Below are 24,948 nucleotides of genomic sequence, written 5' to 3'. Positions count from 1 at the left end.
ACTCAGAATTGAACACTTGATCGAAATAAAGGCCTAGGCCTAATTGAAGCCATTTCGGGGGCCGTTTTTGTTGTTATCATTGCTTTAAAGTGTACAGGTGTCCAAAACAGACACTTCTTTATACGCAGGGGGTATCAAGGGGGGGGGGATTCAAAATAAAGACCGAATTGAAGCTATTTCGCGACCACTTTGACACTATAATAGTTGTTATCGGATGTCCAAAACAAGCTTCTTATCAATCCCCGGAGGGAGGGTGTCTGATGGTGGGGGGGGGGGCACTCGAATATGAAAGTAACGTACCTGTCCCTACCAGAGAATGACACTAGGGGTCTATCGAAGGCGATTATGGTCAAAAAGGGGGTTATTCAGTAGTGGGGGCCTCCAAGAAAATGTGTGAGAACGCTAAAATTCAGTGCCATTAACCGTAAAACTGCCCTTTCTGGGCAACGTTTTGTGAAAATTTGCCTTTTTGAAACTGAAATTGCTACAAAAATTTTAAATTTGTTCACAATGCGCGCGAAGGGCCTAAAATATTTGCAGATTTGGTGTAAATTTCTATTTAAAAAAGGGGGGTCATTGGGTGTAAGCTGGTGAAAAAAGGGGTCATTGGGTGACAGATTTGCAAAATAAATCTGAAGGATTGAGTGAGTATAACAACATTATCACAGATCTGGATATTCACTTAAATAAAAGTTTAGCTTCTTACATGACAGGAGCTAACATGATTATCAACATCTGATTATTGCTGGATGAATAATCTACACCAAGACAGCATGATTATCATCACCGCTTATTCCTCGCTTACTAAACACTCCCGCTTTACTAACCGCTCCCGTTTACTCAACTAGCGGGGACCCGCGCGAAGCGCGGGTCTCCCGCTAGTAATTACATAAAAGTAAGTATGCTAGCTGTGTTCTAGTGATACAAGAATATATTGCACTAAAATATTGTCTTGCTAAAAAAATTGTAGCCAACTTGTTTACGATTTGTACAATCATTTTTGTTAACTCATGCAAAGCCATGTTATATATGTTTCATAAAAGTAATAAAACAAACGAACATTTTTTTCATATGTGCAATGGAAGGAATACTTTCATTCATTGAATAATGGAATGTTCCATTCAACTCGGCTACACTTTGTTGAATGGAACATTCCATTTTTCAGCTCATGAAAATATTCTTACCATTGCATTCATAGACATTCATTATTTGTAACCATTGTATGCTCAGGCATTCAATATTTGTATAATTAATTTTGTTTTTCTTACATCAGTATATTTTTGTTATTATAAAAATAGTATATTTATATTATTCAAAGACAACAAATAAATTTACCAACAACATCATTTAGAGTGTTGAATCTTTATTATCATGTTACATAGTCTATTTCATCAGCTAGGGCTAGCCTGCATTTTGCACATAAATAATTGAGTGTTCAGTTGTAATAAACAATCACCTTTGAATTCATATTGATTTTGTAGATATACCAGTAGTCCAGTCTTGTTGTTACGATGTTGGGGTTCGCCCATATTTTTCACTTTCGAGGAAACCATGCTACAATTCATTACAGCATCTACTTCAAATCACATTGATGATTCCAGTGCTAGTTGAAAGTAAGCACCATATTTTACCCATTTGAATGTCAAAATGGTGTATCAAAATTACCACACTGTTGTGTATTTACATTTAAAAGTGCTGATAAATTTGACAGCTAATGTAAATTGAAAAACTTCATGACAAGTGGAAAATTTGACATGAACCTGAAGTTTGTCAAACTGTGCCATCAGGTTGATGATGTGCCAACATGTTACAAGCCACACATTTATGTTTGTGCACACTTCTCATAATTAAAATAGGATTGTTCTTCAATCTGTTGAATGGATCACAGTTTTAAAATCACATGATATTTCAATCCATAATATTATTTCAAAACTATTTACAGAAAGTCTATGGGTTATCACATGTGTGTGTAATGTGTTCTACAATCACCATAATTATAGTCTTTCCAGCTGTTGCAATAATCCTAGCTATAAGGCCAGTTCCTCCAGTGTCTTGAACTTCACATCACATATATAAACCACCTGCAGAGAAAAAGCAAAATAACATAATATTGATTCATGTCATAATAAATAACATAGAGAGCAACAGTAGAATAATGGTTGCTACCCCAAGCATAATCCTAACCCTAAGCATAAAGTATAATATTCTTGAGGAAGCACTAAATTCACAGTTTTTCTATTACCAATGCAAACCTATGACATATTTTGTTGGTTTATGAATGAAGAATGTCTGCGCTATCGCCTGATTATGCATTAGTATTATACAAATATTTACTGCTCATGAGGGATCTGGTGGAATCTATTGTCTCGAGGTGAACTGGAGATCGTGAGCCTACTATTTTCCCGAGACCGCCAGGTCGAGGGAAAATAGTAGGCTCACGGTCTCCAGTTCACCGAGGGGACCAATAGATTCCACCAGATCCCGAATTAAGAGCAGTAAATATTTGTTTTATATCCTTCATTAATATATTCTTTGTTCATTAATTGGTTAAAATATTAGAAACGCAAGGCCTTTATCATAGTCATAGGCCTCGGTATAAATCTAGGCTAGGCCTATACAGCCGTTTTCGCCAAACGTTTGACAAACGTTTTCGTAAACGTTTAGCAAACGTTTGTGATCGACAATTGTTTGTCAAATGTTTGGCGAAAGCGGCTATGTAGTCAAGGCTAGACTGGCCTCGCTTTGTTTTGATTGAATGCACGTAGGCCTACATGCACAAAACACGCACATAGTTGAGTGGCTAAAGCTTACCGTGAAAATGTTGTAACCTCTCATATATCTCCGTGAAACGAGTAACCATGTTCTCTGTCAGTATTTTGCCGTCAATATTAAGATACTAATCCTGATGTAACTCAGATTATGGCATGAAACCGCCGTATTTTAGTTGCTAAGACAACATGACTTGCGACACATTAATACCCCAGAACCGGCTGTGCTATCCCACGTATGAGGCGAGTTGCACGGACCACTAGGAACTGCGACGTGGATATGATGTCATACGCGCTCAGAGGGAGATAGTAAAACTATTTCCCGGGGAGATAGTACTTTGAATAGTACCTCGTTCCCTCATCAATCGGCTTTTTGACTGTTTTGTAAAATAGCAAAACTATTTTTGGTCACATGATACTCGTTTAACCAATTAACGAACGAGAATATATTAATGAAGGATATAATATTATCTGTTCCAACTCCAGTGACATCTCATGTATATTGTCCTGGGTGGGATTAGGCCTATGTTCACTGGAGGGGCATGGAACTAGCACTAAAGCCCTGCTATATTGAATTTTAGAGCAAAATGCTTATACCTATTATAATACATCCAAAGGTCCAGTGAAATTAATGAGGTGCCACAGGAGCTGGAATAGATACTTTAATTGTTGACAATCGTCAAATCTCAAGATCCAACATCGACAAAGCAAAGCAATATATCAACAAAGTCAAAATGTTAAGTTCAGTGACCAAGTTCACATCAAAATATTATCGTATACACCATATGTGATGCGATCAAGCAAAATGAGTCGGATGTTGGGAATACTGATTTTGAGATATAATCAATAAAAGTATTCAACTTTTTATTCTTCTGAGCAACACTAAAATGGTCATATCTCTGGAACCATTATGATGGGAGTTTCAGCAAAATAAAGCTCTGAGAATGGCTCATATAATGAGATTGAAAACTGAATTTTAATTTTGATCGACATCACTCATTTTGCTTGATCGCATCATCAGAATATTGGAATTGTAATGGAAAGAATCTGCATCCCTTGCGAATGAAAATAGAAAACTGATGCACTAGTTATTTTGTGTTAAATATAAATGGCGATGTTAAGTTTATCTCTAATATTTTCAATGACTAGTTTTTTAGCAAGGTCCATGCTTGTCGACAATCAGGGAAATTACTTTGTCGACAACAGCCTTGTCGACAACAGCCCTACCGATATCTTACCTGTGACTTCTATACTAGCTCCTGTGATATAACTACTTTGATCTGATGCTAAGAATAAACACACATCTGCTATGTCTTCTGGCTCCCCAAGACGACCTAATGGTATAATACCTTGGAACTGAAAAACAAGAAAAGTGAGAGTGCAAACAAAGGCAAGTATAGATTGTAATATATATTTTGACTGTTGTTTCAATTGATTAATTCATCCTACGACCTAATTTCCCAAGATGATATCTTACCCGGATTATTATACAGTACCTCTTTGAATAAGTAGGAAAAACAAAGTGTGCCACTTAGAGAATTAAGTACAGCAAGTGAAACGTCAAACATTTGAGACTGTGAGTTTGAGGGGAGAATAAAAAGGGTGATTAGTGTGATATAGCCAGAATTTTCCAGATGGGAGAAGGCAACTTTCAACAGGGGAAAGAATGGTCATATTGTCTCATAATCTAAACATCAGTGGCCAGCATCCCACATGGGGAGGGGGGGGGGGTATGCCACTAGAGCCACCCTTAATTAGCAGTACTCGGCATGTCAGCATCTTGACTTGCTACAAATTAACCTGGAACCAACTTGGTAGCAACACACAACACTACCGCTGCTAGTGTGTACACAATGACCAGCACTTGTGATTTCTCTCTCAATCCCAGCAACTGAGAGTATATGGACTTTAAAGGGAATCTGTTAAAAAAGTTTTAAAAAGTAAATTGCATAAATTAGTAGGTATATCATTTTTTGAGATAAGGTTAGTGTTAAAATAAAAGAATCCAAAAAACTTAAGGGGAAAGCAATATTTGATACCATATGCTGACATTGTTTTAAAAAGGTGAAACAACTCGTTCCTTAGCAACACGTTAGTTTAAAATCCATGTACCTTTTCTATGACTTTGTCTGGTACTGCTGCTGTCATTGGTGTGGCTATAAATCCTGGTAAGACTACATTACATCTTATCCCAAATCTAGGGTAAACACAAAGAAGAAGAAAAAATATCACTAAATTAGTTCACCTTAGTAACTTGCTCTTTTAATTTTTTTAAATAGATACATACATTTTCCAGTATATGATCTAAAAACGCACCTCGGCACGGGGCGTCTAACGTCCAGGCAGTGTTGCCATCATATTGTCTGTTTTGTTTACGCTATTGGCTGTTGCCACATCTGGTATGGGCATGAAACTTGGTGGGTACAGTCACCATTTGCAACCAAATTTTTGGAGGGTCATTTCGGGGTCACCAGGGGTCATGAGGTCAAATTGGTAAAAACTGTTGTATGTGCATGAAACTTGGTTGGGTACAGTCACCATAAGTCAGGTAATCGCAACAGCCGAGAACCGCCAAATACGGGTGACCGCCTAGTAATTAATATTACTAGTATACATCACATCATGGTTGTTTCTATAGTGAAATAGAAACTTGTGACCATGAACTCTTCTGCGTATCTAATCAACTTACTTAGCTAACTCTTTGGCTACTGTTCTAGTGAAACCCTCTACTCCTGCTTTAGATGCTGAGTAATTACACTGTCCTAAATTTCCAACCTGCAAAAACAGATAATAAAATGAACAACATATTTAATTAAAAAGAATCAAGGTAATCCAATTGGAAGAATCCAATTAAAAAAGAATTGAGCTCTTTGTGAGCAACTGTATCAATTCATTTAATGTCTAAATGTCTAGTTCTTTAAGGTAAGTCATTCATTTAAGGAATGGTTTTTGTAATGTGGTTTTGTAATGTTACTTTTTGGATGTTATTATTATTATTAGATCTTATTTTGCCTGGGGAACAAACTCAGTGGTCCACACTGATTTCCAGTCTGGCCCAGGGGTCAAACAAAATACATCAAAATACAAATGAAATACATACTGTTACGATGTCTTGCTGGCCGAGCGGTTAATATTTACTGGTTTTCTTATGGTTAGATGGGTGTTGGTCCATCATACATAAATAACAAGACGCATTTGGTACCAGTCACAATACAGTTAGTTCATTATGATTTATTTTAACACCATCATCTCGAAGACATGTTCTCCAATTCTTAGTGAGCCTATATTTTCAGACTCCAGCTACTGAGTGTAGACTCCAGCTAGCTTCAAAGGTAGATTTAGAACTCTATAAGTTTGGGTGTTGTACAAAAAAAAAAAAAAAAGTGGAATAGAATATTCTTTGCTTTAAGTTCCTCCCACTTTATATTTTATCCAATTACATCTCTAAAATCATGGACTGATAAAAGTCTAACCAATCACATTTTATCTATGTAAATTTCTTTTACATAAGTTCCAAAATATGCAGGTAGGAAGATCAGAACAAAAGAGGGCAATTTCATCTCTTTTGTCCGCCCATATTAATTGTGCCATCTTGGGAGGTCTGTGATGTAAGATTCCCAATTTTACCTAATTATTTAAGGCCCCTGGGGAAATCCAAATTCCACCCAGATTTTAACTCTCTATAAAATTGTTATACTCCTCTATGTTAATTAATTTCGCAATAAATTGCTCACTGCTTTAATTAGGAGCATAAACTTGATTTCTCCCTTATTAATCCAAATTCTCTTAATTAATAGCTATTCATTGATATAAAATAACCTGATAGGAATCTCAATTTTATATATGTAAAATTGACATATCTTTATAATATCTGTTGTAGTTAATCACCACCAACCTAATTGATACCAATAAGAGATTAGTATAATTGTATCATAATCATAAAGCATCAAGTTCATATGATAAATAAAATATAATAATTTTAGCATGGAAACATTATAAAATGTTACCATTACATATCACATCTAATGTCCTGGTTTTTCCACAACCCTGAGATCACAATAGATGTGCATTTCTATTAAACTGGTTATTTCACCAAACTCATTGTGCTAGAGCACATCTCCTCTTGTATCATAATTATCTTATTCATAATATTCATAAGGATAAATTAGAAGTTGTTAATAAAGTTCTCTTTCTGAGAGGCAAACAATGCTAGACATTTTTCCCTTTGTTAAGTATTAGACTCTCTGACTCTGTTAGGTTATTTTTTCACAAATAAGCTGCATATGCAGAATTTAGCTATGTCACATGCCCCCTCCTCTAAGGATGGAACTGTGTTTCCATTGTTTTGGGCAGGTTAAAGTTAACAAAAGTCAATGTTTGGCCCATAAAGTTCAGCATCATTGATAAAAAAAAAATTGAAAGTCATTGAAAGTAGAAAACACACTCTCCAAAGTCCTGTCTGTGATCAATAAAACCTTCAAGTTCAACTTGATACTGAAATAAAGTCAAGCAGGTAAAAAGTTTCGGTGATCCAAATGTCGTTGTGGAAGCATGCATATAAAGTAGGAAACTGTGTTCGCTGGATGCAGCTGGTCTCCTCCTATGTGTCCATAGAAAAGGTTAGTTCAAAAGTTAGTTCATATACATGTATAACAAGAAAAGTTTGTTGACATGTTTGAAGGAGATCCCTTGCAATGCAGGTAAATAGGTCATCTTTGTTGACACTATGCAAATGTTCAGATCCAGAAAGGAGAAAAGGATGCATCGCCGTTGTTATGGAAAATGTCCATTGTCATCTGAGTCCTTGGCTCAGGATTACATGGAGTGGTGGATTCCACTGGTCTAGTACATGAATATATTAGCATTATAACATGTACAAATCAACTGGATACACTGTGGTTTACAGTCACACATGCATTCAAGCATGTAGGGGAGCATCAGCAATATAGTCAAGAAGCAATCATATTATCTTCATAATAATAAGTTCAAAGTGAAGATCCGTGGAATATAATACATGGAATAATATATTCGCATTCACTCGATCTTGCTTGGAAAGTTCTGATGACAGCTCACATAGATATCTGGGACATCTAGTAGTAGTTAGCAGCAATAGTTATAAGATGAGGTTAGATCAAAGCTGTATAAAAGCAGCCAAGTTCAATACATTATTATGTAGCAGTTCATGGTATGCAATACCTGTAGGTGCTTTCATCTCATGCCTTACGTAAGGCGGCATGGTTTTGGAAGACTGTTGGTCACCCAGATAACTCTTAGGCATAGCCACCCACATGTGTTATGCACTGAAAATGGCATTAAATATTCAACATTCAAGTTTAATATTAGTCACACAAATTTAGTAATTCTTTGTGTCATTTTGTTATTCAATTGCTTTCTTGCTTGCTTAATTGTTACTTTCTTGGTTCTTCACTTCGTAAATTCCATATATATCCAAAATAGTTTAAATTTTAATGATAAATTTTAGAACAGTTTCGATTTAAAAGTTTCCTATAACATGTGTATAATATGTTAAAACATGTTATTATAGTAAGTTTTGCCTTTGTTGTCGGCAGTCAAAGTTTCCATCTTAATTAGCAGTTAAGTTGCTGGTTGCTTTCTTAAAGTTTAGCATGGCAGTTCGTTTCAAATTGGTTGCATAATGAGTCTCATTTTGTAACCATTTATAAATTAGCATCTCTCGTAATTCTTCAAGAACACATCAGAGTGGCCAAAACATTGCCCTTTGTGGCAATAACAATATCACATCACCAGTAAGTTTGTCTGAAACCCTAGTCCCTAGTGATAAATTGTACCCAACAGTCCTAGGTTACAACTAAAATTATATGCTTTCAATAGATATGCAACAAGTAGATCTGCATTATTGTAAATGAAAGATCTGGTACTGATTCATTTCAGTATCACTTCAAAACATATATTTAAATAAAATATATTCATATTAAGTTTAATTGTTATTTTCTTTTCTTTTCACAAAACAAATCCTAACTTTAATTCAAAGTTATTATGAAATCAAATTATAATCAACAATTCAACATTATATCTTACAGAGCCAAATCATAAAAAAAAAAAAAAATGCCTGTGCGGCGAACATCACAAATGTCTTCTCTGAGCAAAGTAACAAAATTAAACCCATCACGTCACCATTAGATCTCGTGCGACCCTAGTCCCTAGTGATAAAATCAGGAAAGTGGCACTTCCCTGATAAAATGGCATACCCAATTGGAGGTGCCCAAAAAGTGCCTGTGCGGCAAAACATCATAATAGTCTTCCTGACTAAAATGATAAAGTAAAACCCATCACGTCACCATTAGGTCTCGTGCGACCCTAGTACCTAGTGATAAAACTGTGTACCTAATTGAGTGGTACCAAAAGGTGCCCGGTGCGGCAAAACATCACAATAGTCTTCCTGACTAAAGTGAAAACAAAATAAACTCATCACTTCACCCATAAGTCCGTCTGACTAGTCCTTAGTGATGAAATTCAGGAAGTGGCACTTCCTGATAAAATAGTGTACCCAAATTGGGGTAACAAATGGCCATCTTTATAGTTTGAATCAAATAGATACAATATCATATTAAAATGTTGAACTTTCGTAATTTAAAATCGCTTGTAAGTAGTTACAATGAAAAATTTAAAGTAAACTGACTTGTTTAGTTTATCCGGCCCACTTTGCCATTTTCTTTTAAAATTTCATTTTATTACCTAATGGTTAAGACAGGTCATCATTGCATAAAAAGGTGAATCATCAAAGCCAAAATTTAAATTTGCATCTGCCATAATGCTTGACTGAAAATTAAATTTCTAAACTATATTCTAATGCGAGGCCTGGTGTGACTAACACCAATTTGAATGTCGGATTCAAATTTACACCATAATGCCAATTTCACTACATTAACAAACATGGATAACTCACCCATAGCTACTGGGATCCCGTTAGTCTTCCTCCACATAAGATGATCAAATTGATAAATATACAGATGTCAGCATTGCCACTTGAAGAACATGCTGGGTTTCAGTAAACTTCGCTGCTACCATGTTACGATGTCTTGCTGGCCGAAAGCGGTTAATATTTACTGGTTTTCTTATGGTTAGATGGGTGTTGGTCCATCATACATAAATAACAAGACGCATTTGGTACCAGTCACAATACAGTTAGTTCATTATGATTTATTTTAACACCATCATCTCAAGAAGACATGTTCTCCAATTCTTAGTGAGCCTATATTTTCAGACTCCAGCTACTGAGTGTAGACTCCAGCTAGCTTCAAAGGTAGATTTAGAACTCTATAAGTTTGGGTGTTGTCCACCCATATCTTAAAAAGTGGAATAGAATATTCTTTGCTTTAAGTTCCTCCCACTTTATATTTTATCCAATTACATCTCTAAAATCATGGACTGATAAAAGTCTAACCAATCACATTTTATCTATGTAAATTTCTTTTACATAAGTTCCAAAATATGCAGGTAGGAAGATCAGAACAAAAGAGGGCAATTTCATCTCTTTTGTCCGCCCATATTAATTGTGCCATCTTGGGAGGTCTGTGATGTAAGATTCCCAATTTTACCTAATTATTTAAGGCCCTGGGGAAATCCAAATTCCACCCAGATTTTAACTCTCTATAAAATTGTTATACTCCCTCTATGTTAATTAATTTCGGCAATAAATTGCTCACTGCTTTAATTAGGAGCATAAACTTGATTTCTCCCTTATTAATCCAAATTCTCTTAATTAATAGCTATTCATTGATATAAAATAACCTGATAGGAATCTCAATTTTATATATGTAAAATTGACATATCTTTATAATATCTGTTGTAGTTAATCACCACCAACCTAATTGATACCAATAAGAGATTAGTATAATTGTATCATAATCATAAAGCATCAAGTTCATATGATAAATAAAATATAATAATTTTAGCATGGAAACATTATAAAATGTTACCATTACATATCACATCTAATGTCCTGGTTTTTCCACAACCCTGAGATCACAATAGATGTGCATTTCTATTAAACTGGTTATTTCACCAAACTCATTGTGCTAGAGCACATCTCCTCTTGTATCATAATTATCTTATTCATAATATTCATAAGGATAAATTAGAAGTTGTTAATAAAGTTCTCTTTCTGAGAGGCAAACAATGCTAGACATTTTTCCCTTTGTTAAGTATTAGACTCTCTGACTCTGTTAGGTTATTTTTTCACAAATAAGCTGCATATGCAGAATTTAGCTATGTCACACATACAAAAGAATTACATACCATGGATTTAAGGGGTACTACACCCTCTATAAATTTGTGTCTATTTTTGCATTTTCTCAAAAACTAATAACACAGTGGTAACAAAAGTTATGTATATTATAGGGCAAGGAATCCAATTACTACACTGGAATTTCAGTGACCCAAGACAAGTGGTTTGTTATTTATGATAAGAAATAAGGTACCGCTAGCATGTACCTCGTTTCCTATCATATATACTGAACCGCTTGTCTTGAGTCACTGAAATTTCAGTGTAGTAATTGGATTCCTTGCCCCAATAATATACATAATTTTTACTACCAGTGTGTTATTATTTTTGAGAAAAATGCAAAAATAGTCACAAATTTACCACAGGTGTGTAGTACCCCTTTATCAAATAACATTATATAAGAACACACCAAGGAAGCACATCTGTGCTGGCCAGCTGCAATGCGGCAATGTCAGCAGGCTTCTAAGACAGCCCGCAGACAAAGTCCGTACTGCAGCCGACCATCATGCAACAACCTGAATAATTAAATAATTAAATTGCACATCGCTTTGAAACGGCCTGGTGTAGGAGGTAATGGAAGCTGGTGCAGGGCTTACCTTTCCAACTATGCTTGCAATGTTTACAATAGCTCCATTCTGGGTCTGTGCTTGTGTCATGGCTTGACTTACCGCCTGTGTCATCAGAAATGTGCCCTGTAATAAAACAACAAGTTATGATTTCTTTCATTTAGAAACTGACAATATTACTCATTTGAATTCAATGGCTACATTTAATCTAGGCTTATTACATTTAAGATAATGCTAATTTTATACAAAAGTATTTATTGAATTGATGCTAATAACAAACTGCTCTCCCAGGCAGAAACAAAGCAAAAATGCAGAAAAACTATTAACTTGGGCACCGGCACTTGCAATTTATTGTTACCAATTTGCCCACTGACACTGCATTTCATTTCAAGAAGTCCAAGGATATTTTCTAGTATTTTTGCATAATGCATGTTTGTTTAATCCTGCTTTAAATACAAGGTTTACATCTGCAACTTACACACCCAAGCTCATAATAGTTATACCTTTAGATTTACTGCAATGACATTATCAAATTTGGACTCCTCCATTTTCAACATGAAATCATCATTTGTGATACCAGCTGAGTTAACAAGCACATCAGGTACCGCTTTATAGACTTCTCCAATGTTCTTCACTAAATCAACCACTGCACCATGATTTGATATGTCCACTGCATAGCTTGAATGAGATCCTGTATCATTTGTAATCTGAGCCAATGACTGTGCTGTTTCTTCTGCACTTTTAGGGTTGACATCTACAACTGCTACTTTGGCACCATGCTTGGCAAATAATTGGCATACAGCCCTCCCTATTCCACTTCCTCCACCTACAGGTTACAAACAAAAGAAACATCAAAATAATATCCTGATCAACTGCACATTTCCGGTAGTTACCGAAATGTGTGCATTTATTACTGTGTCTTACCCGGGTGCATCTTGCATGTTAAATCTTGATGGAGTGTAAAAATGTAATGATTGAATCCCGGATTGAATGAGGGGGCTCCCCTGGAAAATATGAAATATGTAAAATATGTACCTTTTGAGTCTGTTCAATAATCTATTAATATTAACTATTACATATTTTTGGTCATTTTGCAATTTTTGTCTACAGGTTTAAAATATCTTTCAATTATGCCAAATCCCAACGTTGAAAGTTAAGTGATTAATTAATAATTAACGCTAACAGGCCTGGGTACTACAAAATACTACAAACGAATTCACTGTGCATGCAGGCATCCCATGAGATGTGATGATGCAATTACCCTAAGTTCTTTCCTGTCTAGTTGCCAAAAAGCCCTTCGGGCATTAGGGTTAAAGAAATAAAAACTAATAAAATTGGTGAAAGCTAGGAAAATGGTAAAAAGGTAGAAATCTCTGTATCACATATTGTGTATTCCGTAAACAGGATAAAGTGTATCACATAGTGGCGTATAGGATACTTTACTATACGGCAGTATGTGATTACACTTTTTCAGCAAATATTGGAAAAAGTGTTCTGTACACCACAAGTGGTTACTCATATGTATGTATTTTACAAAATTTCAAAAAATGGCTCTAATTGGGCAAATACTTGCTGGAAATAATTTTGAAGGTGTGGTATATGGAACAACCAGATGTCATCCAATGGCAAATGTCATTTGAAGATCGAATTGTAAATTGCTCCGATTTGACTGAAACTTTATTGAAACTGTCACATGTGTCACCCTAATTAAAATAATTGCCCTTTTGTAATACTAGTGATGCGCAATTCAAGCGAGGCAGCTGAGGTGATGCTCAATTCAAGCGAGGCAGCTGAGGCTACAATACCATCATGCTTTTGTTTTATGAACCACCTATCTTTATTTGAAAAATGTTATTACCCCCACCCTTCTGCACACACAGACCAAAAACAAATTATCCAAATATCCAAAAGGTAAGGAAATATGTTATTGTTACAAATTTAGTTTTGCCACAGTTGCCTGTTCGTCACCATCTGGTGTAGCTGTAACATTTTCTGTTTTGCAGATGGGTCAATATTGACCGGGTCAATGATAATTTGGATCAATGACCAATATTTTGCAGCTGGCTTTCCCTTTCCTGTGTACATGTCTGCTGAATTTGCATATCATTTCCTTGGCAATCAATCATTTAACACGGCTGAAGCGTGAAAATCCCAAATTTGTGTAAAATTTATGTATTTTCATGTGCGAAGGTGTTTAAAGACCTAAACAAATTAGGTCAATATTTTAATTGCAAATTTTCAATGGCAATCATCGGTTCATAGAGTAGTAGCGATGTACACACAGCTAGGGTAAGAAGTTGCAATATTGAATATTCACATTATGGGTCACATTATTACTGTGTGATTTCTTATATTTGATGTTAAGCTTTTATGTTTGACAATTATGTTTAGCACAGGTTGTTATTGGCAAGATTTTAGGGCCTGAACTTTTTTCTGTCTTGTAAACTGTTAAGATTTTGGCCTGTGATTTTGTTAATGCACATTTGTGATTTATTGAGTTGTTGTTTAAATATTTGCTTTGTGATTAATGTTAAGACAATATCTGCTCTTTCTGTAGCTAGTTCTAAGATGTTTAGTCTCAGTTTTTAAAATCTTTTTCCTACATTTCTCCAACTAAATGTTATTTCCTGTTTCACCTTGATTTTTTATTTGCTGTTTGGTAACTTAGGTGATTTTCATCCTAGGCCACAAAAACTTTCCCCACCAATTAATTACCACCGGGTTTGTTCGTTTTTATTTCCCCATCTCCTTTTTGCTGGCCAGCAGGCTATCCACGGCCAGGGAATTGTCAAATTTCATCACAGATATCTTAACCCCTGGTCTGTGATTAGGAGTTCCCTGTAGTTTATTTGGGAGGAAGTGTGTGTAGCTATTCGCAGCAATTGGCAAACTTGACAAAATTGGGCAAATCAGAGGTGTCATTTTTAAATCGGGATGACATTTTTGTTACTGACACTACCCTATTTCAAGTTTGCACTGAAATACAGGCTGAATTCCATCTCGTCCAAGTCATTCTAGTCTGTGTCACCATTCTATGGAAGAAACTGTGGTATTAACTTTGTGAGTATTCTTCTTGATCTGGCATCCCTCATTCCGTCTTGCAACGCTTCCCATCACAGCTCCCTGATCATTTCTAAGACACTGTTGAGTTGCCTGTTGTCAGAATACAGAATCTTGCTGCATTTCTTTGCACAGCTCCATAATGGCTACAATATCCTTTGTCCTATAAGGGATGGGTCCCATGAGCATCCGACATACTCCATTATTATGTTTTGATGGATCCAAGTTGTGATAATATTGGATCCAAAACATAATAATGATAAAATTGGATGCTTTACGCCCAATATTTATTGGTCTCGCTATGACTTGTAAAATATTGGACTCGACTACGTCTCGTCCAATATTTTAAAACTCATAGCTCGACCAATAAATATGGGCTCAACCGATCCAATTTTATATCAGTAGGCCTATTGGTCTTACCAGCATTCTGTATGCTGTGTCTTTCTGATCTCTTGGGCAAAACTACAAGTTCCTCCCTCTTGAGGAATCCTAGCACCTTGTTGGCTTTAGATGTCAACTTCTGATAGTGAACATTCTAGCTCATCTTGCTGTCAATTTCTACTCCAAGGTATGGATGAGAGTTTTAAAACTACTTGTAAAGGTTTTCATTATTTACAAAATGTTTCATTATTTCCACAAATAAAAGTTTCAAGTTCTGGATCGTCAAGCTGCTTGTGAATGCTTTATTTATGCAATAATCGGCACCTAAGGCCTCCCTAGTAGTAGATCATGTACCGTATTCACTCGATAGTTAGCATATGTGCCTTCTATCGAGGGCTTTTGAAAACGTGCAAAAATGAACAGCGCCATCCACAAAAGTGACAAAAGTGTAAAGGGTTTTGAGCAAATCATCGATACACATAGCTATATTCGAACAATTAAACCTACAAATTGGTGTGTTAACCACATTAGCTCTCAGTTGGTAAAGCGACAGACTTTGAATCATCTTAAGAAGAGCGAACTGAGCAGGAGTTCGAGGCTCGTTATAAACTTTTCCGTTGCTTGCTTTTTATTTTGGGGTTTGAGCTTTTCTTGATAAATTTAATCTAACACTCATTTTTTTCAACTACTTATTCTTTCTTTATTTTTTTGCTTTGTTTTTCAATTTGTTTCTTTATTGTTTCTTTTTTGTTTCTTTATTGTTTCTTATTTGCTTTTTTAAATTTTTTTAAAATTCATACTGGGATCATGGGTTATTTATTCAACACATACCTATATACATGTACGAACAATTCACCTGCAAATGTATGTCTGAACCCCATTAGCTCAGTTTGTAAAACGCTGGAGTTCGAGACTCGATGAAGTTCAAATCTGTTTTTCAGTATTTCACTATTTGGATTTTTTTCTCTGCCATGTTTGTTTTACAGGTCTTTTTTAAACTACGAATATAGGCCTACATTTGACAATTCTTGAAGGTTTTTTGTGGGCTTTTTATTTATTTATTTATTTTTACCAAAGGGAACAATTAGAGATCAGTTGGATTAAAAGTGGAGTGGTTACATAACTCCTTGGTAACTGGATCACTCACCTTTTTGAAGGCAAATAAATACGCTCATTTTGTGTCTAATAGACATAGTGATAATCGGATTACACGTAACACTTCGAATAATTGGGTCAACTTTAAAATTTCATCCCTACATCCAATTTCATGGCGTTGCATGCCATAGACTTTGTATTGCGATCATATCGATCGTGGTGCAGAACTCAAAAGCGTGATCCAGCTGATATAGTGATAATCGGATTACACGTAACATTTCCCTTGCGATTTGTTACGCATAGTCGTGCTAAAAGTCGGTCGATACATGTTGAACTCAGCACAATTCAGAAATACGCCTTTTTGCTTTGAAAATTCTCGGTCATTTTTTTTCAGTAATGTTGAATAATCGGATTATTGTTGGATATACATTTGAAAAAAAATCCCGATGTTAAAATTAGGCATGAAATTGTTTTCTGTTTGATTTTGATAGGACTCAGCTTCACCTAGACTGCGGAACTTAGTCCTCAATGATAGTCATCAGTCATTTATCTTTTGGTCGTTATATGACTATCATTTGAGGACTGAGTTCTTACGATACATCTTCCCAGGAGCAATTTTAGACAATAGCTTCAGATTAGTGGGGCAGAGGGTATCTATTGAATCCTTTCATGACCACTGAAGCATAGTCAAGTCTGCCAAGGACACTCGGCACGAATTGAAAGACCATGTCACTCTCGACAAAAGCGGGGACAAAAGAATGCATGCATGTCAAAGGTCATACGACACCAATTCGCTGTCGTAGTGCACGTTAGTAACCATTGGTTACTGCTCCAAGCCTGGGCTCACACACCTGTTCCGAATTTTGATATGCCATAGACTTTGTGTTGTGATCATTTTGATCAGTGGTTCGTAACAAAGAAAGCGTGATCCAGTTGACATAGCAACGGTCATATTGTAACGTGCACTACGACAGCGAATTTGGTCAGATTTGGTGTTTGTTATGCTCCTCGAAATACATGTATGTCAGTAGGTCTATGTCTGGTTCCCTTCATTGTAGTGCCAATGTCCTCCCATACTTCTCCAACCCACTTGGTGATCAGAATTCGTCTTTGGCTTGCTGTTATGTCATTGTTGGCGTATTTTTGGCCATTCAATAAAGCACACAATCTAACCGGCACAATTGAATCGGAGCGGAATTTTACATGTTACACAATGAGCGTGTTTATAGTGAGACAATCTTTCCCAGGGGCTATTTTAACGTGCCTCCTGGCACGTTCGTGCAGTGAGAATAGAAATCCGTGCAGTGAGAATTAAAAATCCGTGCTTAAATATTTCTATACTAGTTTCAGCCCGAAAAATGACTAAGAAATTAAAGAAGTTCTCCCACAAAGTAAGACTGATCTAGTCGGGAAATCCTATGTCCTATATTGTATAGTTTGTGGTGATCAGTCGAACATTCAATTGGCATGGGAAATCAAGCAAATATTGCCTCACAACGCCTCTGGTAACGCCCTTTCCTCCCAATGTTTCGGTCACTCGTGGGGGAAAGCTTCTGGACGAGAAAATCCACAACAGGCGTGGGGCAGCTCCATCGAACAGAAATATACCGTTAAACACCTTAATTTTGGGGCAAAAACAGTGTAATTACCACAACATATCACCTTGGTTTGTGCTAAAATAGTGTAAAATGGAAAGGTTTTGTGCGCTTCGTGCGCAATTGTCCCAGTAAAACAGGCCAAAAATTATGACCATCAGGAACATTTTTATCACCGCTCACCGCTGATATGCCACCGGGGACACCAATAAAAAAGCAAGTGCGCAGCCTGTATGGCATGCAGACCTGGTAACCGGGGCAGCTTGATAATCCCTCTCGCTCAATTTTCGGGACTTTTTCATTATCAAAATTTACAATACTTATGGCCAAATTAGTGTGAAAAAGGCTAAAAGTGCGACTTTCCTAAAACATGTTCAAGGAAACCTTTAAAGACCATATAATTTATTTATTTGCGATATATTAGTAGAAAGGAGTCCAGACAGTGAAAAAATGCACTGCTGAACCATAATTATGATAATTATTTAAAACAAGGCGGTTCTCGAACCACGAGTCTCGCCTGCTTTCGTGACCACCTGCTTTTGCGATTACTTTTGGTAGAGGTAAATGAATTTGGTGGTTATCGGCTGGGCACAATTATCTGGCTGATGGTGACCATACCCATCAAGTTTCATGCCCACCAAGATTCATGCCCGACCAACAGTTTTTACTAATTTGACCTCAGATGACCCTTGGTGACCTCGAAATGACCTTCCAAAAATTGGGCTTTAAATGTTGACTGTACCCACCAAGTTTCATGCCCGTACAACAGTTTGTACTAAATTTGACCTCAGATGACCCCTGGTGACCTTGAAATGACCTTCCAAAAATTGGGCTTTAAATGTTGACTGTACCCACCAAGTTTCATGCCCCTACAACAGTTTTTACTCATTTGACCTCAGATGACCCCTAGTGACCTTGAAATGACCTTCCAAAAATTTGGCTTTAAATGTTGACTGTACCCACCAAGTTTCATGCCCGTACAACAGTTTTTACTTATTTGACCTCAGATGACCCCTGGTGACCTTGAAATGACCTTCCAAACATTTGGCTTTAAATGTTGACTGTACCCACCAAGTTTCATGCCTGTACAACAGTTTTTACTAATTTGACCTCAGATGACCCCTGGTGACCTTGAAATGACCTTCCAAAAATTTGGCTTTAAATGTTGACTGTACCCACAAAGTTTCATGCCCGTACAACAGTTTTTACTAATTTGACCTCTGATGACCCCTGGTGACCTTGAAATGACCTTCCAAAAATTTGGCTTTAAATGTTGACTGCACCCACCAAGTTTCATGCCCATACGACAGTTTTACTAATTTGACCTCAGATGACCCTGGTGACCTTGAAATGACCTTCCAAAAATTTGGCTTTAAATGTTGACTGTACCAACCAAGTTTCATGCCCATAAGACAGTTTTTACTAATTTGACCTCAGATGACCCCTACATGACCTCAGTGACCTTGACGCACTAACCAATACAAACCGGTTCTGTCTCGGGTCAAGATGCACCCACCCACCAAGTTTGAGGAACGTGCCACTCATAGTCTCCGAGAAAATAGGCGGAAGGCAAACTTTAACCAAAACTTTAACCAAATTTGTCACATACACACCCCCACACACCCCTACACACATACACACATCTGCACGGAAAAGTGATTATATAGTCTCCTGCCTTATCAGGCGAGACAAAAATGATTGTTTTTTCATTTGCTAAATGCATCTGAAATCAACCGGTTTAAACTCTTCTAGGTGCTTACTTGGTAAAAGTATAGAGAGATAAATACTAAATTGAATACTTTCAACGCTAAACTAAACACATAGACACTTAATGATGAGCACATCAAATCATTTGGGTATTAAACATATATACAGGGTGAGTAAAAAAGCGCAATACGTCAACAAATCAATATTCATGTAAGAACCAAGTTGAACTTTCCCATTATTGATGCCACACTCAATATTCACCTTTTGTGAAAAAAGTGAACCCTTTAACTTTCATGAGTCATTTTACGGCGATACCCATTTTAACTCTTTGTCCACGAGTCACCGTGTAATTTGAATGAGAGCACACAATGCGAAATAAAGACACCAGATCTGAAACTGTTTTAACTTAAATCAAGGTTGATTTTTATCGTTCTTTCAATTCCTTTTTTCGGTTCAGACTAACTTTCTAATATTACTTAAGTCCTTCATACCTCACCCAACTCCAACTCCAATTTTCCAATTCCCTGAAATGTGTCCAACTTATACTGGATATTTTGTAATTCACACCACTTCAATTTGCACGCATCCTTTCGACATTTGAAAAACCCGCCCATAAATTTGTATGTTTCTTTTATAGAGAATGAACATTTTTAATGTAAGGGTAAATATGAAAAGTAACAACAAATGAAGAGCTCTGTTGCAAAAACCCTTACATCCACTTTTGGCTGAAATTGAGTTATTGGCATGGTATTATAGTGTGGGTAAAAATACACAATTTGGTGGTTGTTTGACCTTCATACCACCTTCCTTTCTGAAGATATCGTATATATTTCCCTTTTGGGAAATCTTAGGGAATTTCTAGAAATCTGAACTTAAAATGCATATAAAATTTTAGGAAAATAATTGTTTTGATGTATAATAGTAGCCTAGAATGTTGTTTAATTATTAAAACCAAAAGGAACTGTCTTGGGGTCACTATGTTTGGAAAAAAAATCATTGTAATTAATGAAAGCTATAGCTTTGATCAAAAATTTCATTTTGCCGGATTTAATTAAAAATTCATAATTAAAAAAGTTAATAAGATATTTCAATTTTTCTTTTTGATTTTGAGAGCATTGGTTAAGTTACATAAAGTAGTACAAACAAATGGGCTCAAATTTGATTGCAAAGGTGGTTTCTAGAAAAGGGGTAGATTTATTTTGTTGTAAAAGCCCTTACATCCACAAAAGGCGATATAAAAGAAATAATAAAACAAATAGTAAGGCTTGAAAATGGTACCAAACCTTAAATCACTGAATAGATTCATCAGGTTTGTAGATATACATTAAGGAAAATTTTCATTGAAACAAAACCAAATAATTTACTCACTATTGACGGTTTCGCCTATCATGGTTGACAGGCATCATCAGAATGATGATGGATGATCCTTACTTCGGTAGGGCTAATCCTACCGAAGTAAGGATCATCCATCATCATTCTGATGATGCCTGTCAACCATGATAGGCGAAACTGTCAATAGTGAGTAAATTATTTGGTTTTGTTTCAATGAACATTTTCCTTAAGGTACCAAACCTATTCTTTTAGTTTCTATTCATCAACACTTTATCCGAACTCAAATTGAATCAAATCGAACAAGTAATACTTGCACAATTAAAAAAAGCTGTTTTTCTCATTCAATTAAATGGAATGTCGAACAAGTAATACTTGCACAATTAAAAAAAGCTGTTTTTCTCATTCAATTAAATGGAATGTCGAACAAGTAATACTTGCACAATTAAAAAAAGCTGTTTTTCTCATTCAATTAAATGGAATGTCGAACAAGTAATACTTGCACAATTAAAAAAAGCTGTTTTTCTCAAAAAGCAGTATAGACAATTAGTTCATGCATGAAGAGTGTGTTTAATCTTTTGTAATGAAATTTATATGCAACTTTTTTTATTCAATTTGCCGACAACTTATGCACCTTTGCATCACTTAAGTTGCAGAAATCTTATCACATTTTGAGAATGTTACGCTACTGTGCGACAGGTTAGGAGATGGTAGGGACACGTGTGTAATTTCATTCAACATTTAATAAAGAGGTTCTGTGTACTTTTATGGAGTTATCAAAAATGATAATTCAATTAAATGGAATGTCATTTTAAATGAAACCTACCCTTCTCAGTAAATCAAAAGGAGTTTTTATTTTTATTATTATGACATTTTACAGATATAAATTTCGTGCAATTGTAGGCACCTGTGTGCATTTTATGCATTTTTGCAGAGTTTGTATTCATTTTTGTATATCAATACCATCAATACCATAAACTTAATGACATTAATGATCCTAGTGTGTACTTTCATGAAGCTGTAGGTAATTAAAAATAATGACAAGTCAATTAAATGAATTAGTGAAATACATTAGTGAACCAGACATGTGTCAATTTTCAACTTTAAGTGCATATCATTAGATTGATAAACTTTACTTCGAGGACTGTTATCATAATCATAAAATTTGTATTATATCGCAAATTTCATAAATTCAAAATTATTTGATATCAGTTAAGGCTATTCCTCGTATTCAGAATGCAATTTGGTATGTCTGATTGATGTGTTCTCAGCTCTCAGCCCTTAACGTTAAAAACGAGTCAGTAAAATGTGTGATTTAAACGTGTGATTTGTAAAAGTTTACAGAACTCGAGGGGAGACAACCTTCTGCCAGCAACCCCTCCCTCTCAAGCTTGTCTCCGCTAGCTGATCTTTTAGATTTTACGTTTGCTAACGTGCAGTGACTTTTTTCTTCTAAAATAGCCCTGATCTTTCCGTTATTTAGCTAAACTACCGCGTAGTCTAGATTTGCAATGGTTAGTAAAACATAAACAAAATAGACTGCGTGGCAGTCCAGCTAAATACCGCATAATCTGGCTCACTATAAACACGCTCTTTGTTTTTTTATTTTTCGTATTGCACAAAATCATAACAGTATAATGGATAAGATTAAAATTATAAAATGCAAAAGATTTCTTTGTGGTTAAAAAGCATGTCCATATCGCAGAGTCGCATAAGTCGCAGATATTGTGTCCTTCTTGATGTAAAACGAAGTCAGTATTTTGAAATAGACTGCGGAACTCAATGAACTTCAATGATAGTCATTTGATAGAAGGGAACCATCATCAGAGCCTTTGAAAAATATGGAATTTCTGTAGCGTGTAATGGCAAAGAGGACCACCTCATTAACATTGAGGGAATACCCAACTACATTGTTGAATCATTGAGCTATTAATATGGTTGAATAAATAGCACATGACCCCAGTATGAATAGAACAAAAAAGAAAGAAGAAAAAGAAAAGAAAAGAAACAAAAAAAGAAACAAAAAAAGAAACAAAAAAAGAAACAAAAAAAGAAACAAAATAAAGCAAATAAGAAACAATAAAGAAACAAAATGAAAAACAAAGCAAAAAAAGATTAAATTTATCAAGAAAAGCTCAAACCCCAAAATAAAAATAAAGCAACGGAAAAGTTTATAACGAGCCTCGAACTCCTGCTCAGTTCGCTCTTCTTAAGATGATTCAATGTCTGTCACTTTTCCAACTGAGCTAATGTGGTTAACACACCAATTTGTAGGTTTAATTGTTCGTATATAGCTGTGTATCGATGATTTGCTCAAAACCCTTTACACTTTTGTCACTTGTGGATGGCGCTGTTCATTTTTTTCATTTTTGCACGTTTTCAAAAGCCCTCGATAGAAGGCACATATGCTAACTATCGAGTGAATACGGTATTTGTACACCACTATTTGAGTACGGTATTTAGCTTTGATCTCTGCACTCATGAACGATACGATACCTCCTTTCAATTAGCCTTTTGGAGATATGGCGGACACAATAGGATGGTGCTGCACGAAGTGGGTGAAGTCTTGAATTTGCCAGGTTTTACCCAGATTAAAGACTGCCCTCCTTTTGCCAATGGCCAATTTGCCATACTTCGAAAGTGAGAAACATCCCACCGTCGCGTCCTTTATCATAAGGGTGTCTATCTCGCTATGGTGGGAACTTATTGTGTACATTTCCCCGATAGCAAGTGCCGGCCACACAAATTCAATTACTGCGGGTAAAAAACTTTCCTGCAGTGCGCCGTGTCATGTTGGCTCCCGATCTCCTAGTGCCGTACTATTACGCTGACTTTCGTATTCGGCAAGGAGGACGATTTCGACCTCCTGGTTTGTTTACAAACAGAGAGGTAGACAAAAGACCGTTCCGCTTGTCCAAACACTCAAATATCAGAAGGATGGTCCACAATAGCGTGATTCACGTAACATGAATAGGGATTAAAAAGCTGTCACGTAGAACCATGTGCTTCTATTGTCCAATTTGCCATCAAGATTTCATATGGAAACAGTTCAGACCCAGAACAGGATCATGTCAGAAATTAATATTTTGTTCTGGGTCTGATTATTCTGACTACCGATCTCCTAGCATGCTGTGCGGATAAACTTACTGGGGACCATCCATCACGATCTTCCACTACTTGTTTCAGGGCTATTTATTGTTCAAGTTAGTGGAGAGTCATGTTCCGTTAAAAATGTTAGTATGATAGTAGTCGATGTCTGTGCTGATGAAACTAAGATCAAGTTGGACGTGGACCAGGGTCTTAGCTAGAAATTGAGGGTTGCCCGTCATTTGAAAAAAATTGCCTGTCCTAATTTGATCTTTAAAACATTTACCAGACATCTATAGCCCATTGGGGGTTCAAAGAGTTCAAATATGTGCTGATACGGTCTTGTTCTACAAATTGGGTCTACTAAAAAGGGCAATTAGCTTCTCAAAACATACAATTTATAATATAGCATCTGTCAAAGGCATTAATTTTGCCCGTTCCAGGAGCAAACTGGCCGTCTAAAATGACGGCCAGACGGGTGGCTAGCTAAGAACCTGACGTGGACAACTTTCAACTAGATGAAGCCTAATGAAAGTAATAATGAAAAACAGCCACATGTGATTTGAAAAAGTGACTGACACATATCTAAAACTTATATTCCCATGGCCTAACTGATGTGATGTGGCAGATTCTGGCATATTGATTATTGATAACATAGTTATATAGAACTTCTATTACGTACTTTATAGATCATGAGATTTAGAAGTGTGCAAGTTGTACAAAAAGCTTACAGCACGCTAACTTGCGCGGTGTGACTGTGACCAAAACTTGTCAGACTGAACAATTTCAATGCACCTGCATTTTACTTTGTAGAAACAATGATATTATTTTATGAGATAATCATATGTAGTAATATTTCGAATTTTACCTGTAACTAATGCCACTTTTCCTGCAAGTTTTGCTGCCATAATTAATTTCCTACAGGCTGTATGTTTACCAGACTACGAGTTGTGCCTAAAGTTGATCAACCAATCAAATTACTACAAAATGACGTCATAAAATGTGAACCTTGATCATTTGACCTCTTGATTGCGCAATCACGGCCACAGTGAACCTAAACAGTGAACCCCGCGATATTTTTGGGTTGTCAAAGC

The 24,948-nt window shown here is 36.1% G+C and overlaps 1 protein-coding gene across 1 annotated transcript; it reads right to left on the bottom strand.

Annotated features, from left to right (window-relative positions):
- Positions 1 to 1,208: 1,208 nt before the first annotated feature.
- Positions 1,209 to 24,832, bottom strand: LOC140137975 (estradiol 17-beta-dehydrogenase 8-like). Its single transcript, XM_072159801.1, has 7 exons — positions 24,723 to 24,832; positions 12,104 to 12,426; positions 11,631 to 11,726; positions 5,458 to 5,543; positions 4,881 to 4,965; positions 4,007 to 4,124; positions 1,209 to 2,081 (listed from the first exon to the last, which is right to left on the bottom strand). Exons 1-7 carry the CDS (start codon positions 24,760 to 24,762, stop codon positions 2,065 to 2,067), a joined length of 765 nt encoding a protein of 254 aa, XP_072015902.1. The 5' UTR covers positions 24,763 to 24,832; the 3' UTR covers positions 1,209 to 2,064.
- Between the last annotated feature and the right edge of the window lie 116 nt (positions 24,833 to 24,948).

Source organism: Amphiura filiformis, chromosome 17 (genome assembly GCF_039555335.1).
Source record: "Amphiura filiformis chromosome 17, Afil_fr2py, whole genome shotgun sequence".
In the NCBI taxonomy this organism is placed as follows: domain Eukaryota; kingdom Metazoa; phylum Echinodermata; class Ophiuroidea; order Amphilepidida; family Amphiuridae; genus Amphiura; species Amphiura filiformis.
Note: the sequence above shows the minus strand (reverse complement) of the source record. Positions and strands in the feature narration are given on the sequence as shown.

Excerpts from the sequence above, each read along its gene's own strand:
- LOC140137975 (XM_072159801.1), bottom strand. The coding sequence starts at position 24,762 with ATGGCAGCAAAACTTGCAGGAAAAGTGGCATTAGTTACAG. Across the intron at positions 12,427-24,722 it reads AAAAGTGGCATTAGTTACAG|GTGGAGGAAGTGGAATAGGG; the intron begins GTAAAATTCGAA and ends TGTAACCTGTAG. Across the intron at positions 5,544-11,630 it reads TTGCAAGCATAGTTGGAAAG|GTTGGAAATTTAGGACAGTG; the intron begins GTAAGCCCTGCA and ends CTGTTTTTGCAG.